This window comes from Pseudoliparis swirei, unplaced genomic scaffold (genome assembly GCF_029220125.1).
Source record: "Pseudoliparis swirei isolate HS2019 ecotype Mariana Trench unplaced genomic scaffold, NWPU_hadal_v1 hadal_25, whole genome shotgun sequence".
Lineage (NCBI taxonomy): Eukaryota > Metazoa > Chordata > Actinopteri > Perciformes > Liparidae > Pseudoliparis > Pseudoliparis swirei.
In genome coordinates, this window is record NW_026613261.1 from 1,333,728 (window position 1) to 1,352,871 (window position 19,144).

Below are 19,144 nucleotides of genomic sequence, written 5' to 3' on the forward strand. Positions count from 1 at the left end.
AACAGTGGGGGACATGGGGGTCTTAGTCTCATAGCAGTGGGGGACATGGGGGTCTTAGTCTCATAACAGTGGGGGGACATGGGGGTCTTAGACTCTCATAGCAGTGGGGGACATGGGGGTCTTAGTCTCATAACAGTGGGGGGACATGGGGGTCTTAGACTCTCATAGCAGTGGGGGGACATCTGGGTCGTCCACGAACCCGTCAGAGATGGCGTGGCGTGGCGTGGCGGTGGGCGGAGCCTGTTCGGCGCTCCGGCGCCGCACAATGTTGGCGAGGTGGACGGCCGTGCTCCGGCTGGGGTCGACCTCCAGCCACTCGGGACCGCCGACGGGTCTTCTGCTCAAACACCGGGAGAGGAACACGTCAGAGGCAACGACGACAACAACAACAACAACAGCTTCTTCTTCTGTTACGCAGCGCCGTGATGAAGAGGTTTAGAGGTCTAGAGGTTTAGAGGTCTAGAGGTTTAGAGGGTTAGAGGTCTAGAGGGTTAGAGGTCTAGAGGTTTAGAGGTTTAGAGGGTTAGAGGGTTAGAGGTCTAGAGGTTTAGAGGGTTAGAGGGTTAGAGGGTTAGAGGTCTAGAGGTTTAGAGGGTTAGAGGTCTAGAGGTTTAGAGGGTTAGAGGTCTAGAGGTCGAGAGGTTTAGAGGGTTAGAGGTTTAGAGGGTTAGAGGTCTAGAGGTCGAGAGGTTTAGAGGGTTAGAGGTTTAGAGGTCTAGAGGTTTAGAGGGTTAGAGATCTAGAGGTTTAGAGGGTTAGAGGTCTAGAGGTCTAGAGGTTTAGAGGGTTAGAGGTCTAGAGGGTTAGAGGTCTAGAGGTCTAGAGGTTTAGAGGGTTAGACGGTTAGAGGTCTAGAGGGTTAGAGGTCTAGAGGTTTAGAGGGTTAGAGGTCTAGAGGTTTAGAGGTTTAGAGGGTTAGAGGTCTAGAGGTTTAGAGGGTTAGAGGTCTAGAGGTTTAGAGGTTTAGAGGGTTAGAGGTCTAGAGGTCGAGAGGTTTAGAGGGTTAGAGGTTTAGAGGGTTAGAGGTTTAGAGGTTTAGAGGTTTAGAGGTTTAGAGGGTTAGAGGTCTAGAGGTCTAGAGGGTTAGAGGTCTAGAGGTTTAGAGGTTTAGAGGGTTAGAGGTCTAGAGGGTTAGAGGTCTAGAGGTTTAGAGGGTTAGAGATCTATAGGTTTAGAGGTTTAGAGGGTTAGAGGTCTAGAGGTTTAGAGGGTTAGAGGTCTAGAGGTCGAGAGGGTTAGAGGTTTAGAGGTTTAGAGGGTTAGAGGTCTAGAGGTTTAGAGGGTTAGAGGTTTAGAGGTTTAGAGGGTTAGAGGTTTAGAGGTCTAGAGGTTTAGAGGTTTAGAGGGTTAGAGGTCTAGAGGTTTAGAGGGTTAGAGGTCTAGAGGTTTAGAGGGTTAGAGGTTTAGAGGGTTAGAGGTCTAGAGGTTTAGAGGGTTAGAGGTCTAGAGGTTTAGAGGGTTAGAGGTTTAGAGGGTTAGAGGGTTAGAGGGTTAGAGGTCTAGAGATTTAGAGGGTTAGAGGTCTAGAGGTTTAGAGGTCTAGAGGTTTAGAGGGTTAGAGGTCTAGAGGTTTAGAGGGTTAGAGGTCTAGAGGTTTAGAGGGTTAGAGGTCTAGAGGTCTAGAGGTTAGAGGTTAGAGGTTAGAGGTCTAGAGGTTAGAGGTCTAGAGGTTTAGAGGGTTAGAGGTCTAGAGGTTTAGAGGGTTAGAGGTCTAGAGGTTTAGAGGGTTAGAGGTCTAGAGGTTTAGAGGGTTAGAGGTCTAGAGGTCTAGAGGTTTAGAGGGTTAGAGGGTTAGAGGTCTAGAGGGTTAGAGGTCTAGAGGTTTAGAGGGTTAGAGGTCTAGAGGTTTAGAGGTGTAGAGGTTAGAGGGTTAGAGGTCTAGAGGTTAGAGGTAAGAGGTTTAGAGGTTTAGAGGGTTAGAGGGTTAGAGGTCGAGAGGTTTAGAGGGTTAGAGGTTTAGAGGGTTAGAGGTCTAGAGGGTTAGAGGTCTAGAGGTTTAGAGGTTTAGAGGGTTAGAGGTCTAGAGGTTTAGAGGGTTAGAGGTCAAGAGGGTTAGAGGTCTAGAGGGTTAGAGGTTTAGAGGGTTACAGGTCTAGAGGTTTAGAGGGTTAGAGGTTTAGAGGGTTAGAGGGTTAGAGGGTTAGAGGTTTAGAGGTTTAGAGGGTTAGAGGTCTAGAGGTCTAGAGGTCTAGAGGTTTAGAGGGTTAGAGGTCTAGAGGTTTAGAGGGTTAGAGGTCTAGAGGGTTAGAGGTCTAGAGGGTTAGAGGTCTAGAGGGTTAGAGGGTTAGAGGTCTAGAGGTTTAGAGGGTTAGAGGGTTAGAGGGTTAGAGGTCTAGAGGGTTAGAGGTCTAGAGGGTTAGAGGTCTAGAGGTTTAGAGGGTTAGAGGGTTAGAGGTTAGAGGTCTAGAGGTTAGAGGTTAGAGGTCTAGAGGTCTAGAGGTTAGAGGTCTAGAGGTTAGAGGTCTAGAGGTTAGAGGTTAGAGGTCTAGAGGTTTAGAGGGTTAGAGGTTAGAGGGTTAGAGGTCTAGAGGTTTAGAGGGTTAGAGGTCTAGAGGGTTAGAGGTCTAGAGGGTTAGAGGTCTAGAGGTTTAGAGGGTTAGAGGTTTAGAGGGTTAGAGGGTTAGAGGTCTAGAGGTTTAGAGGGTTAGAGGACTAGAGGGTTAGAGGTCTAGAGGGTTAGAGGTCTAGAGGTTTAGAGGTCTAGAGGTTCTTTTATCAGACTTTAATCACGCTGAACGTGTTCCTCTGTTGTGTCTGATGGAGCCGGCTGAAGGATGAGGAGCGATGAAGATGATGAAGATAATGGTGATGATGAAGATAATGGTGATGATAATGGCGGTGATATAACGAGCTCAGGCCGACAGCACTGTGGACTCGTGAGATGTCACCGAGAGGTGAAGCGACGCCTCCAGAGGAACAGGAACCCAGAACCGGGTCCTCGAGTCCCGGTTCTGAAGCAGAAGCTTTGGCAATGATCGCCACGTAACGACCTGCTGCTCTGGGTCTTTATATATGTTTTATATTGTGTTGTATCAAATCAAAAAACACAACCAGGCATCAACATGCTAGCATCAACAGGCTAGCATCAACAAGCTAGCATCAACATGCTAGCATCAACATGCTAGCATCAACATGCTAGCATCAACATGCTAGCATCAACAGACTAGCATCCACATGATAGCATCCACAGGCTAGCATCCACAGGCTAGCATCAACATGCTAGCATCAACAGGCTAGCATCAACATGGTAGCATCAACAGACTAGCATCAACAGGCTAGCATACACATGATAGCATCCACAGGCTAGCATCAACATGCTAGCATCAACAGGCTAGCATCAACAGGCTAGCATCAACAGGCTAGCATCCACATGATAGCATCAACATGCTAGCATCAACAGTCTAGCATCAACAGGCTAGCATCCACATGATAGCATCAACAGGCTAGCATCAACAGGCTAGCATCCATATGATAGCATCAACATGCTAGCATCCACAGGCTAGCATCCACATGATAGCATCAACATGATAGCATCAACATGCTAGCATCCACATGATAGCATCAACATGATAGCATCAACATGCTAGCATCCACAGGCTAGCATCCACATGATAGCATCAACATGCTAGCATCAACATGATAGCATCAACATGCTAGCATCCACATGCTAGCATCAACAGGCTAGCATCAACAGGCTAGCATCCACATGATAGCATCCACATGCTAGCATCAACATGCTAGCATCAACAGGCTAGCATCAACAGGCTAGCATCAACATGCTAGCATCAACAGGCTAGCATCAACAGGCTAGCATCCACAGGCCGTGAAGAGAAGCAGAGAAAACATTGTAAAACGACGTGGACTCAAAGAAAAGAACAGGTTGATCTCATGATGATGTGAAGAGTCTGATAAGATGCATCATCTGAGAACCTTGAATGTCTGGAAAATGACTTCTATACAACCAGAGGAGTCGCCCCCTGGTGGTCAGTAGAGAGAATGACGTGCCATCAGCGCTCATCCTGACACGTCGTAAATACTCAAAGACGCTGGTTCGGTCCAACGAGGCCAGATTCTGACGGCTCTCGGTCCGCTCGCTGTAAACTGAGGTTAGAGGTCTGAGGTTCCTCTGGATGGAGAGACTGAACCAGAAGGAGAAGAACGAGAGAACAAGTCAAATATTACTGGTTTGCTGAAACTATTGTGTTCTTTTGTGCGTCGGTCGCGCTGAAGCAGAATCAACCCTCCAACCACCCAGATCCCCCCTGGATACGGGTCACATTCAAGGGGAGGTATGAAGCCCCCCCCCAGGCTGAGAGTATCTTCCTGTGGTCAAGGTTGTCAGTGAAAGAGAGCGCCGCCCTCAACAACGATGACACACATGATTCATATGTGAGGCAGTCGGCCTTCAACTCAAGACAAAGAGCGCAGAGCAACACGAGGCGGTTTACAGGAGCCCGACCCGGTCCAACAAATGATCCCCTCTCACGGTTCTGTTTGGGTTTAAGCTTCACAGGAAGAACTACCAGCCCGAGGTTCATGCATCTGGGTGGAAGGTAGAAACCATCACCCAAGGAACCACCCAATGAACTCTGGAGCAGACCGGAACCACAGGGCGGACCTACGCACGCCATCTGCGACCGCCCTGCAACGGGCTCTTTAGTTCTGATGGATTACTCATGGCCAGATGGCCAGTGCTGTAGTCAAGACCTAAACAGAGACCAAGTCCTGTCCGAGACCAGAGAGTATCAAGACCAGGATGAGACGGGTGAGACCAAGACCTCAAGGGGCGGAGACTAAGTCAAGAAGACCCAAGAACCCGGCAGTGCGATACTGAGTGGAGACCAAGACCACCTAAACCAGGACCACCTAAACCAAGACCACCTAAACCAAGACCACCTAAACCAATCCCACCTGAACCAAGACCACCTAAACCAGGACCACCTAAGCCAAGACCACCTAAACCAAGACCACCTAAACCAAGACCACCTGAACCAAGACCACCTAAACCAAGACCACCTAAACCAAGACCACCTAAACCAGGACCACCTAAACCAAGACCACCTAAACCAAGACCACCTAAACCAAGACCACCTGAACCAAGACCACCTAAACCAGGACCACCTAAACCAAGACCACCTAAACCAAGACCACCTGAACCAAGACCACCTAAACCAGGACCACCTAAGCCAAGACCACCTAAACCAAGACCACCTAAACCAAGACCACCTGAACCAAGACCACCTAAACCAGGACCACCTAAACCAAGACCACCTAAACCAAGGCCACCTAAACCAGGACCACCTAAACCAAGACCACCTAAACCAAGACCACCTAAACCAAGACCACCTGAACCAAGACCACCTAAACCAGGACCACCTAAACCAAGACCACCTAAACCAAGACCACCTGAACCAGGACCAAGTCCTTCAGTGCGGTGGGACCTGTCCTCATGGTGTCGTGTGCTCTGGTCAGGTCTCATGGTTCTCTGTGTTATGTTACACACACACTGGCTCACATTGTCAGACATGTTGTGTTTTCATGGTCTAAAGGCGACAGAATGGAGGCCAGAAGTAACCGAGACAAGAGGCGTAACTTCATTACAGGCCTGGAATGAGATTAGGCGGCTGCCCGAGGCCTGATGAAGTCAACATGTTAATTGCCCTTCCTGTCCACACATCATCAGATAATCTTTACCTTTCGTGGTCTGCCGGCGAGCTGCTGGTCGGACACGCCGGCCGAGGGACGACCTCCGTCACTTTGATTTCACCTTCAGCCTGAACAGACACACGGACCAGGAAACGGTTCAGCCTCCACACGCCATTCACACGGAGGACTGATGTCTCTCCGGAGAGACTTCATTAAAGCTCCCGGAGAACTAACTGACAGATGCTGGTCAGGGGAACAAGAGAAACCACCGCCGGCCCGCCGCTGCTCCGCTGGGAGGAACTCTAATGAGACCTTTAAGTGTTGGTCTGGGTTCATTAGGTTTCCTTTATGACTCTCAGGCTGCAGCTTCACGGGAACAGGACCGCTGGAAAGGAATTCAGGGCCCGAAGCAGCTGAAGTGAGAGGATGAGTCTGAGCCCACTCAGCAGAGGGAAGTCAAGAGGACTTTCACCCAGGAGACCGCTGTTCCTGTTGGCAGGAGCAGCCTCCCTGAGTGGAGACAGGGTTCAGGGATTACCTCCAAAGGTTGAGCCACTAAATCTGAAGCTAAGTGAACATCCATTGTTTTTGTTCAACGTCTGATCTTCATCACTTCCTTTTCTTTTCTCGGTTTTCCTTCATTAAGGGAAAGTGTACCGACTATTCTGTCCACCGGTGTGAATGTGAACCGACGGAAAGACCCCTGAAGAGGACCGGCACGAACCCGGGTCACGGTGAGGACCGGCACGTACCCGGGTCACGGTGAGGACCGGCACGTACCCGGGTCACGGTGAGGACCGGCACGTACCCGGGGCACGGTGAGGACCGGTACGTACCCGGGTCACGGTGAGGACCGGCACGTACCCGGGGCACGGTGAGGACCGGCACGTACCCGGGGCACGGTGAGGACCGGCACGTACCCGGGGCACGGTGAGGACCGTGCGCACCGGGCACGGTGAGGACCGGCGTACCCGAGGCACGGTGAGGACCGGCACGCACCGGGGCACGGTGAGGACCGGCACGTACCCGAGGCACGGTGAGGACCGGTACGTACCCGGGGCACGGTGAGGACCGGCACGTACCCGAGGCACGGTGAGGACCGGTACGTACCCGGGGCACGGTGAGGACCGGCACGTACCCGAGGCACGGTGAGGACCGGTACGTACCCGAGGCACGGTGAGGACCGGTACGTACCCGGGGCACGGTGAGCACCGGTACGCACCGAGGCACGGTGAGGACCGGCACGCACCCGAGGCACGGTGAGGACCGCACGCACCGGGCACGGTGAGGACCGGCACGCACCGAGGCACGGTGAGGACCGGCACGCACCCGGGGCACGGTGAGGACCGCACGCACCGAGGCACGGTGAGGACCGGTACGTACCCGAGGCACGGTGAGGACCGGCACGCACCGGGGCACGGTGAGGACCGCACGCACCCGAGGCACGGTGAGGACCGGCACGCACTACCGCACGGTGAGGACCGGCACGTGCACGAGGCACGGTGAGGACCGGCACGCACGGGCACGGTGAGGACCGGCACGTCCGGGCACGGTGAGGACCGCACGTGCCGAGGCACGGTGAGGACCGGCACGTACCCGGGGCACGGTGAGGACCGGTACGTACCCGGGTCACGGAGAGGACCGGCACGTACCCGGGGCATAGTGAGGACCGGCACGCACCGGGCACGGTGAGGACCGCACGCACCGGGGCACGGTGAGGACCGCACGCACCGGGCACGGTGAGGACCGGCACGTGCCGGGCACGGTGAGGACCGGCACGTACCCGAGGCACGGTGAGGACCGGTACGTACCCGGGGCACGGTGAGGACCGGTACGTACCCGGGGCACGGTGAGGACCGGCACGTACCCGGGGCACGGTGAGGACCGGTACGTACCCGGGTCACGGTGAGGACCGGCACGTACCCGGGGCACGGTGAGGACCGGTACGTACCCGGGGCACGGTGAGGACCGGCACGTACCCGGGGCACGGTGAGGACCGGCACGCACCGAGGCACGGTGAGGACGCACGTACCGGGCACGGTGAGGACCGCACGTACCGGCACGGTGAGGACCGGCACGCACGGGGCACGGTGAGGACCGCACGCACCGGGCACGGTGAGGACCGCACGCACCGGGGCACGGTGAGGACCGGTACGTACCCGAGGCACGGTGAGGACCGGCACGTACCCGGGGCACGGTGAGGACCGGTACGTACCCGAGGCACGGTGAGGACCGGCACGTACCCGGGGCACGGTGAGGACCGGTACGTACCCGGGCACGGTGAGGACCGGCACGCACCGGGGCACGGTGAGGACCGCACGCACCGGGCACGGTGAGGACCGGCGCACCGGGCACGGTGAGGACCGGCACGTGCACGGGGCACGGTGAGGACCGGCACGCACCGGGCACGGTGAGGACCGCACGCACCGGGCACGGTGAGGACCGCACGCACCGGGCACGGTGAGGACCGGCACGTACCGGGGCACGGTGAGGACCGGCACGCACCGGGCACGGTGAGGACCGCACGCGTGCCGGGTCACGGTGAGGACCGGCACGCACTGGGCACGGTGAGGACGACGTACCGGGCACGGTGAGGACCGTGCGTGCCGGGGCACGGTGAGGACCGCACGCACTGGCACGGTGAGGACCGGCACGCACCGGGCACGGTGAGGACCGCACGCACCGGGTCACGGTGAGGACCGACGCACCGGTCACGGTGAGGACCGGCACGTACCCGGGGCACGGTGAGGACCGGTACGTACCCGGGTCACGGTGAGGACCGGCACGTACCCGGGGCATGGTGAGGACCAGGTGGCCCGTGGTTTGGGACCTCCGGGCCGTCGAGCTGTCCGGCTTCACTTCGGCCGGCAGGACCATCTGGAAGACCTGCAGAGCAAATGATTCACAGCTTTAATCATCTAGATGAGCGGCGCTCCGGCGAGTCGGAGGACTTCAGTCGTTAGCCGAGTCTTTTTATAGGAACTCTCCAGAGAGACGAGGGACCGGAATAACCCGGGAACCAGCGGCCATCGCTCACCGAGGAACAACCTGCAGGAGGTTTCGGGGGAATGAGTCCGGATGATTCCTGCAGTCCTCCACGACTTCATCGTCAGAAGGAATTCATTTTTAGAAGGTCAGAGTTGATGCACGGGCGCGTAAATCACGCCGCCGGCCAATCGGACGGCATAAATATAAACGCCAGCAGGCCAAAGCGGAGCCGCCGAGGAGCCGCAGGATTTATGAGCTTTAATCAGGTTCCGAGGGTCCCGTGACGCCTGAACTCATCACGACTTCCTTGCTTGGGATATTATTTTTTTCTGTCTGCACAACAGAAACACGTCAGAGCCTCAAACTTCTTCTTTTAAACATTTAAGGATCGGAAACAGAATCCAACGTTCACGTCGTGCCTCGGCCTCGTCTCCTGCAGTCGGAGATAAACACGCAGAAACTCTTTTCTACGTTATTATCCCCGGAATGTTGGAGGAGGAATTCGGGTCGGCGGGAGAAACAGAATGGTGACCTTTGACCCAAGAGACCGCCGTGGTCTTTTAATGCTCTCGGTTTTGAGAGGACGGCTGTTCAGTGTCTTGCCTCTAGGGGGCGCCACCTGCTGCACGCTGTGGCTTTAAAGGTGCATGTGAGGAGGTGGTGGTGCGGACGCTATGAACGTCTTTACTTTGGTACCTTCTGACGAGACTCCCTTCACAATAAAGCTCTGACAGACTTCACAATAAACCTCCGGCAGACTCCCTTCACAATAAAACACCGGCAGACTCCCTTCACAATAAAGCTGCGGCAGACTTCACAATAAAGCTCTGGCAGACTCCCTTCACAATAAAGCTCCATCAGACTGCAGCGTGGAAGTGAACAGCCTGAGAATCACTAACTCCTCCCCCTCTGACTTTGCATCTCTCACATTGGACAGGAAGCAGGTCGATACTGGATCCACCAGATCTATTTGTTAACGAGTGTCTCGCCCTGAAGGACATTTTGGTGAAGTAATAAAACACACAAGTGTGATGTTCCCAGCCGGTAAATGAGGATCGGGTGTCAGAGGCTTGCCGTCATTCTCTCCTCCTCACACCTCTCTGTTCATTGTTCCACCAGGAGGAAGACTGAACTCTCATATGGAGTCTGAGCTCCATCACGTGGAGGTGAACACAAAGAAGGGAGAGGAACTCCTACGTTGGCTGCTGGACCCAAACAGGAAGTGATGTCATACCTTTCCTTTGACCGTGACTCTGGCGTACGTTGGCTGGACGTCCACGTCCACCAAGGAGGAGTCCATGTGTCTGAGGGGGGTGGAGGTCATTAGGTGGAGGTCATTAGGTGGAGGTCGTTAGGTAGAGGTCGTTAGGTAGAGGTCATTAGGTGGAGGTCGTTGGGTGGGGGTTGTTGGGTGGATCTCGTTGGGTGGAGGTCGTTGGGTAAAGCTCGTTAGGTAGATGTCGTTGGGTGGATGTCGTTAGGTAGAGGTCGTTGAGTGGAGGTCGTTAGGTAGAGGTCGTTGGGTGGAGGTTGTTAGGTAGAGGTCGTTGGGTGGAGGTCGTTAGGTAGAGGTCGTTGGGTAGAGGTCGTTGGGTGGAGGTTGTTAGGTAGAGGTCGTTGTGTGGAGGTCATTAGGTGGAGGTCGTTGGGTGGAGGTCATTGGGTGGATGTAATTAGGTGGAGGTCATTAGGTATAGGTCGTTGGGTGGAGGTCATTGGGTGGATGTCATTGGGTGGAGGTCGTTGGGTGGAGGTTGTTAGGTAGAGGTCGTTGGGTGGAGGTTGTTAGGTATAGGTCGTTGGGTGGAGGTCATTAGGTAGAGGTCATTAGGTGGAGGTTGTTAGGTATAGGTCGTTGGGTGGAGGTCATTAGGTGGAGGTCATTGGGTAGAGGTCGTTGGGTGGAGGTTGTTAGGTATAGGTCGTTGGGTGGAGGTCATTAGGTAGAGGTCGTCATGTGGAGGTCGTTAGGTGGAGGTCGTTAGGTAGAGGTCGTTGGGTAGATGTCGTTGGGTGGAGGTTGTTAGGTAGAGGTCGTTAGGTGGAGGTCATTGGGTGGAGGTCGTTGGGTGGATGTCGTTGGGTGGAGGTCGTTGGGTGGAGGTCGTTGGGTGGAGGTCGTTGGGTGGAGGTCGTTGGGTGGAGGTCGTTGGGTGGAGGTCGTTGGGTGGAGGTCGTTGGGTGGAGGTCGTTGGGTGGAGGTCGTTGGGTGGAGGTCGTTGGGTGGAGGTCGTTGGGTAGAGGTCGTTGGCTGGAGGTCGTTGGGTGGAGGTCGTTGGGTGGAGGTCGTTGGGTGGAGGTCGTTGGGTGGAGGTTGTTGGGTGGAGGTTGTTGGGTGGAGGTCGTTGGGTAGAGGTCGTTGGGTGGAGGTCGTTGGGTGGAGGTCGTTGGGTAGAGGTCGTTGGGTGGAGGCTGGGGTGAGGTCGTTGGGTAGAGGTCGTTGGGTGGAGGTCGTTGGGTGGAGGTCGTTGGGTGGAGGTCGTTGGGTGGAGGTCGTTGGGTGGAGGTCGTTGGGTGGAGGTCGTTGGGTGGAGGTCGTTGGGTGGAGGTCGTTGGGTGGAGGTCGTTGGGTGGAGGTCGTTGGGTGGAGGTCGTTGGGTGGAGGTCGTTGGGTGGAGGTCGTTGGGTGGAGGTCGTTGGGTGGAGGTCGTTGGGTGGAGGTCGTTGGGTGGAGGTCGTTGGGTAGAGGTCGTTGGGTGGAGGTCGTTGGGTGGAGGTCGTTGGGTGGAGGTCGTTGGGTGGAGGTCGTTGGGTGGAGGTCGTTGGGTGGAGGTCGTTGGGTGGAGGTCGTTGGGTGGAGGTCGTTGGGTGGAGGTCGTTGGGTGGAGGTCGTTGGGTGGAGGTCGTTGGGTGGAGGTCGTTGGGTGGAGGTCGTTGGGTGGAGGTCGTTGGGTGGAGGTCGTTGGGTGGAGGTCGTTGGGTGGAGGTCGTTGGGTGGAGGTTGTTGGGTGGAGGTTGTTGGGTGGAGGTCGTTGGGTAGAGGTCGTTGGGTGTGGAGGTAGGTGGGTGGAGGTCGTTGGGTGAGTCGTTGGGTGGAGGTCGTTGGGTGTGGAGGTTGGGTGGAGGTTGTTGGGTGGAGTCGTGGAGGTAGTAGTGGGGTAGACTTCCAGGTTTAACTAGTACAGTGGAGGTCGTACTCAGAGGTCTGTTGGGTGGAGGTACTAGTACACAGTGGGGTAGTACTCTAGAGGTACTAGTACACAGTGGGGTGGAGGTGGGTTGGGTGGAGGTACTAGGTACACAGTGGGGTAGTACTAGAGGTACTAGTACACAGTGGGGTTTACTCTAGAGGTCTTACACAGTGGGGTAGTACTAGAGGTACTAGTACACAGTGGGGTAGTACTCTAGAGGTACTAGTACACAGTGGGGTAGTACTCTAGAGGTACTAGTACACAGTGGGGTAGTACTAGAGGTACTATTACACACTGGGGTAGTACTAGAGGTACTAGTACACAGTGGGGTAGTACTAGAGGTACTAGTACACAGTGGGGTAGTACTCTAGAGGTACTAGTACACACTGGGGTAGTACTAGAGGTACTAGTACACAGTGGGTAGTACTGAGGTACTAGTACACAGTGGGGTAGTACTAGGTACTAGTACTCAGTGGGGTAGTACTAGAGGTACTAGTACACAGTGGGGTAGTACTAGAGGTACTAGTACACAGTGGGGTAGTACTAGAGGTACTAGTACACAGTGGGGTAGTACTAGAGGTACTAGTACACAGTGGGGTAGTACTAGAGGCACTAGTACACAGTGGGGTAGTACTAGAGGTACTAGTACACAGTGGGGTAGTACTGAGGTGCTAGTACACAGTGGGGTAGTACTAGAACACAGTGGGGTAGTACTAGAGGTACTAGTACACAGTGGGGTAGTACTAGAGGCACTAGTACACAGTGGGGTGGTACTAGAGGTACTAGTACACAGTGGGGTAGTACTGAGGCACTAGTACACAGTGGGGTAGTACTAGAGGTACTAGTACACAGTGGGGTACTGAGGTACTAGTACACAGTGGGGTAGTACTCTAGAGGTACTAGTACACAGTGGGGTGTACTAGAGGCTAGTACACAGTGGGGTAGTACTAGAGGTGCTAGTACACAGTGGGGTAGTACTAGAGGTACTAGTACACAGTGGGGTAGTACTAGAGGTACTAGTACACAGTGGGGTAGTACTAGAGGCACTAGTACACAGTGGGGTAGTACTAGAGGCACTAGTACACAGTGGGGTAGTACTAGAGGTACTAGTACACAGTGGGGTAGTACTAGAGGCACTAGTACACAGTGGGGTAGTACTAGAGGCACTAGTACACAGTGGGGTAGTACTAGAGGTACTAGTACACAGTGGGGTAGTACTAGAGGTACTAGTACACAGTGGGGTAGTACTAGAGGTACTAGTACACAGTGGGGTAGTACTAGGTACTAGCACACAGTGGGGTAGTACCAGAGGCACTAGTACACAGTGGGGTAGTACTAGAGGCACTAGTACACAGTGGGGCAGTACTAGAGGTACTAGTACACAGTGGGGTAGTACTAGAGGTACTAGTACACAGTGGGGTAGTACTAGAGGTACTAGTACACAGTGGGGTAGTACTGAGGTACTAGCACAGTGGGGTAGTACTCTAGGCACTAGCACAGTGGGGTAGTACTAGGTACTAGTACACAGTGGGGTAGTACTAGAGGCACTAGTACACAGTGGGGTAGTACTAGAGGTACTAGTACACAGTGGGGTAGTACTAGAGGTACTAGTACACAGTGGGGTAGTACTAGAGGTACTAGTACACAGTGGGGTAGTACTAGAGGTACTAGTACACAGTGGGGTAGTACTGAGGCACTAGTACACAGTGGGGTAGTACTAGAGGTACTAGTACACAGTGGGGTAGTACTAGAGGTACTAGTACACAGTGGGGTAGTACTAGAGGTACTAGTACACAGTGGGGTAGTACTAGAGGTACTAGTACACAGTGGGGTACTCTAGAGGTACTAGTACACAGTGGGGTAGTACTAGAGGTACTAGTACACAGTGGGGTAGTACTAGAGGTACTAGTACACAGTGGGGTAGTACTCTAGAGGTACTAGTACACAGTGGGGTAGTACTAGAGGTACTAGTACACAGTGGGGTAGTACTAGAGGTACTAGTACACAGTGGGGTAGTACTAGAGGTACTAGTACACAGTGGGGTAGTACTAGAGGTACTAGTACACAGTGGGGTAGTACTAGAGGTACTAGTACACAGTGGGGTAGTACTAGAGGCTAGTACACAGTGGGGTAGTACTAGAGGTACTAGTACACAGTGGGGTAGTACTGAGGCTAGTACACAGTGGGGTGGTACTAGAGGTACTAGTACACAGTGGGGTAGTACTAGAGGCACTAGTACACAGTGGGTGTACTAGAGGTACTAGTACACAGTGGGTAGTACTAGAGGTGCTAGTACACAGTGGGGTAGTACTAGAGGTACTAGTACACAGTGGGGTAGTACTAGAGGTACTAGTACACAGTGGGGTAGTACTCTAGAGGCACTAGTACACAGTGGGGTAGTACTAGAGGTACTAGTACACAGTGGGGTAGTACTAGAGGTACTAGTACACAGTGGGGTAGTACTAGAGGCACTAGTACACAGTGGGGTAGTACTAGAGGTACTAGTACACAGTGGGGTAGTACTAGAGGTACTAGTACACAGTGGGGTAGTACTAGAGGTACTAGTACACAGTGGGGTAGTACTAGAGGTACTAGTACACAGTGGGGTAGTACTAGAGGTACTAGTACACAGTGGGGTAGTACTAGAGGTACTAGTACACAGTGGGGTAGTACTAGAGGTACTAGTACACAGTGGGGTAGTACTAGAGGTACTAGTACACAGTGGGGTAGTACTAGAGGTACTAGTACACAGTGGGGTAGTACTAGAGGTACTAGTACACAGTGGGGTGGTACTAGAGGTACTAGTACACAGTGGGGTAGTACTAGAGGCACTAGTACACAGTGGGGTAGTACTAGAGGTACTAGTACACAGTGGGGTAGTACTAGAGGTACTAGTACACAGTGGGGTAGTACTAGAGTACTAGTACACAGTGGGTAGTACTAGAGGCTAGCACAGTGGGGTACTAGTACACAGTGGGGTAGTACTAGAGGCTAGTACACAGTGGGGTAGTACTGGAGGTACTAGTACACAGTGGGGTAGTACTAGAGGTACTAGTACACAGTGGGGTAGTACTAGAGGTACTAGTACACAGTGGGTAGTACTAGAGGTACTAGTACACAGTGGGTGAGTACTAGAGGTACTAGTACACAGTGGGGTAGTACTAGAGGTACTAGTACACAGTGGGGTAGTACTAGAGGTACTAGTACACAGTGGGGTAGTACTAGAGGCACTAGTACACAGTGGGGTAGTACTAGAGGTACTAGTACACAGTGGGTAGTACTAGAGGTACTAGTACACAGTGGGGTACTAAGGCACTAGTACACAGTGGGGTAGTACTAGAGGTACTAGTACACAGTGGGGTAGTACTAGAGGCACTAGTACACAGTGGGTGGTACTAGAGGCACTAGTACACAGTGGGTAGTACTAGAGGTACTAGTACACAGTGGGGTAGTACTAGAGGCACTAGTACACAGTGGGGTAGTACTAGAGGTACTAGTACACAGTGGGGTAGTACTAGAGGTACTAGTACACAGTGGGGTAGTACTAGAGGCTAGTACACAGTGGGGTAGTACTAGAGGTACTAGTACACAGTGGGGTGGTACTAGAGGCTAGTACACAGTGGGGTAGTACTAGAGGTACTAGTACACAGTGGGGTAGTACTAGAGGTACTAGTACACAGTGGGGTAGTACTAGAGGTACTAGTACACAGTGGGTAGTACTAGAGGTACTAGTACACAGTGGGGTAGTACTAGAGGTACTAGTACACAGTGGGGTAGTACTAGAGGTACTAGTACACAGTGGGGTAGTACTAGAGGTACTAGTACACAGTGGGGTAGTACTAGAGGTACTAGTACACAGTGGGGTAGTACTAGAGGTACTAGTACACAGTGGGGTAGTACTCTAGAGGTACTAGTACACAGTGTAGTACTAGAGTACTAGTACAGTGGGGTATATGTGTACTAGTGTGTGTGTGTATGTGTGTGTGTGTGTATGTGTGTTATTGTGTGTATATATATTATATGTGTGTGTGTATGTGTGTATGTGTGTATGTGTGTATATTATATATATATTATATGTGTATATATATATGTGTGTGTATATATGTTATATATATGTGTGTATATGTGTGTATATGTGTTATGTGTGTGTATGTATATATATGTATATATATATATATTATATATATGTATGTATATATATGTATATATTATATATATATATGTTATATATATATGTGTATATATGTGTGTATATATGTATATGTGTTATGTATATATATGTATATATGTGTGTGTATATGTGTGTATGTATATGTGTATATATATATATGTGTGTATATATGTGTATATATATATTATATATATGTGTATATGTTATATATATTATGTGTGTATATTATATGTGTTATATGTGTATATATGATTATATATGTGTGTATATATGTGTGTATTATGTGTATTATATATGTGTGTATTATATATGTGTATATTATGTATATATTATATATTATATGTATTTATGTGTATTTATGTGTATTATGTGTATTTATGTGTATTATATGTATTTATGTGTATTATATGTGTGTGTGTTATGTGTGTGTGTGTGTGTGTTATGTGTGTGTGTGTGTGTGTTATGTGTGTGTGTGTTATGTGTGTGTGTGTGTGTGTGAACACATGACATCTATTGTTCTGTCCATCCTGAGAGGGATCCTCCTCTGTTCTCTCCTCAAGGGGTCTGACCTTGTTACCCTGAAGGGTTGTTTGGGAGTTGTTCCTGATCCCATGTGAGGTCAAAGGTCAAAGGTGTCTATGTGTTCAGATTGTAAAGCACTCCGAGACACATTTGTAATTTGTGAAATTGGGCTATACAAATAAACTGAATTGTGTGTTTGGGGTGTGTGTGTGTGTGTGTGTTCAAGGACTCTTCCAGGTCTCCTGTAGCTCCTGTAGCTCCTGAGGGCCTCACAGCCGGTTGATCCAGACCCGATGAAACACTTTCACATCCCAAAGTTTACCGGCCGGCGCCATCTTGGTTTCTTTTGCAACCAACAGGAAGTAACCATATAAGGACTGAGGAGGAGTGATCACCAATCACCTCACAGCACAGCTTCAACACATGAAGCATAGACTTCTATACAACCAGAGGAGTCGCCCCTGGTGGTCAGGAGAGAGAATGCAGCTTCAACACATGAAGCATAGACTTCTATACAACCGGATGGTGGTCCAGGATGGAGAGGAGCTGGACTCCATGTCTCATTCTCCATGTTTGTCCCTCCAGCTGACACCACTTCCTGTCCGACCCTCTGAGCTTCTCATCAACCCCACAGCTGGACCTCCCTCAGCAGATAACCCTCAAAGCCTCAAAGCCGATTGGCTCTGGAGAAGCTGGTGCTTACTTCTCCTTCTCCTTCTTCTCCTTCTTCTCCTTCAGGTGGCGGTGGGCCTCCAGACGAGACTCGGGGGTGAACGCACACGGCGTGTGCCAGAACTCCTCCTCCCGCCGCTCCTCCTCCTCCTGGTTCTCCTCCGACGCTGGGCTGCAGACGGAGAACCCTCGTGACCAGTCGCTCTCTTCCCCAGCTGATGTATTTAGTAAGACCTACTACGAGACTTTAAGTCCTGCCCACGTTTCCCAGAATGCAACAGTCTCCCTTCAGACCGTCGATGTACTCACCCGCCGCCACGGCCTGGTTTCCTCTCCTCGTCTCCTTTCTCCTTGCGCGCCTCCTCCTTCTGCGCGGCTCTCCTCTCCAGGTGCTCCTCCTCCTGCTCCCTCACTCGCCTCCTCACCTCCTCCAGACCCCAACAGGCCCGGAGTCGCTCCGAGCGGCTGACCTCCACCCCGTCCAGCCACTGGTGATGTCACACATGATGTCACCGGGTGAGGCAGCCTCTGAAGCGGGGGTCCTCCAGGTGGGGGTTCTAGGTGGGGGTTTATAGTGAAGGGGTTGTAGGTGTGGGGTTCTAGTGGAGGGGGGGTTCTAGGTGGGGGCTTCTAGGTGTGGGGGGTTCTAGGTGGGGGGATCTTGATGGGGAGGTTCTAGGTGGGGGTTTATAGTGAAGGGGTTGTAGGTGTGGGGTTCTAGTAGAGGGGGGTTCTAGGTGTGTGGTTCTAGGTGGGTGGTTCTAGGTGTGTGGTTCTAGGTGGGTGGTTCTAGGTGTGGGGGTTCTAGGTGTGTGGTTCTAGGTGTGGGGGTTCTAATGGAGGAGGTTCTAGGTGTGTGGTTCTAGGTGTGTGGTTCTAGGTGTGGGGTTCTAGGTGTGGGGTTCTAGGGTACCTTCAGCTGAGGCAGGGTGGCCACCACGTACTGCCTGTAGCCCTCAAACTGGGAGCACGGGTTCCCCACCAGGAACAACTCACGGAGCTGCAGGTTCTGCTGCAGGGAAACAACACCGCTCAGCAGAACCACGAAGTTCACCGTGAGGTCCAGCTTCTCCAGACTCTCACAGCCTGGAGACACACACACAGACACACACGGACACACACACACGGACACACACACACACACATGGACACACACACACACACACACACACACACACACACACACGGACACGCAGTCAGAGTCCTCCTGCTCCTGCAGGAGCAGCCTCAGTGTTCCTCTTCTGACCTTCCAGGTTCTCAATGACCTCGATGTTGTTCAAGGCCAGATTCAAGTACTGGAGCTTCTTCAGGCGCCCCACGTTCTCTAGGAGGAGGAGGAGGAGTTAGAGGCGTGGCCTGCTGCAGCGTGGCGTGCTGCAGCAGGCCTCACCGATGCGTGGGATGAGGTTGCTCTGCAGGTAGAGGATCCTCAGCTCTCTGCTCCAGCGCTGCAGGTGCTGGATGCTCTCCAGGTCCTGCTGGTGCAGGGACAGCTCCTCCAGGGAGGAGATCTCACCCCCGTTGTGCTCGGCCCGCCGGCGCACCAGCTCCTCTGTGACTGAGGAGAACCACACGTCAACACCTAGAACCTCATGTTCCCTCAGTGGACCGGAGGAGGAGGAACCACACGTCAACACCTAGAACCTCATGTTCCCTCAGTGGACCAGGAGAACCACACGTCAACACCTAGAACCTCATACGACGCGTGTCCGTTACACACTACGACACGTGTCTCGTGCTGTAGCTAACCGTTAGTTATGCCACTCAACGTGACTGCCTCGTTCTAACGTCACATTCAGCCTCTTAAAGGCTTATTGATCAAACTTTATATCCACCTAAAGTCTGCTAACGCTCACATTAGTATTTAGTTTCTAAGTATATTATATAACTATATAAATACTCGTAAAACGTGAAGTTTAAACAACTTACTGTAGACCATCTTCCTCTCTGTTGGGCAGCGTTGCCGTGGTAGCCGATCTGGTGCTGCGTTCGAGTACCGTGGTAAATCCCGCAA

At 52.5% G+C, this 19,144-nt stretch overlaps 1 protein-coding gene across 1 annotated transcript; it reads right to left on the reverse strand.

Annotated features, from left to right (window-relative positions):
- dnaaf11 (dynein axonemal assembly factor 11) lies at nt 1-19,142 on the reverse strand. Its single transcript, XM_056410469.1, has 10 exons — nt 19,060-19,142; nt 18,521-18,688; nt 18,377-18,454; nt 18,044-18,216; nt 17,440-17,618; nt 17,162-17,302; nt 9,869-9,983; nt 8,437-8,532; nt 5,695-5,774; nt 1-337 (listed from the first exon to the last, which is right to left on the reverse strand). The coding sequence occupies exons 1-10, from the start codon at nt 19,067-19,069 to the stop codon at nt 163-165; spliced, it is 1,215 nt and encodes a 404-aa protein (XP_056266444.1). The 5' UTR covers nt 19,070-19,142; the 3' UTR covers nt 1-162.
- Nucleotides 19,143-19,144: the final 2 nt, after the last annotated feature.

Coding starts and splice junctions, on each gene's coding strand:
- dnaaf11 (XM_056410469.1), bottom strand. Junction 18,455..18,520: donor CAACCTCATCCCACGCATCG/GTGAGGCCTGCT, acceptor TCCTCCTCCTAG/AGAACGTGGGGCGCCTGAAG. Junction 17,619..18,043: donor CCACCCTGCCTCAGCTGAAG/GTACCCTAGAAC, acceptor TGACATCACCAG/TGGCTGGACGGGGTGGAGGT.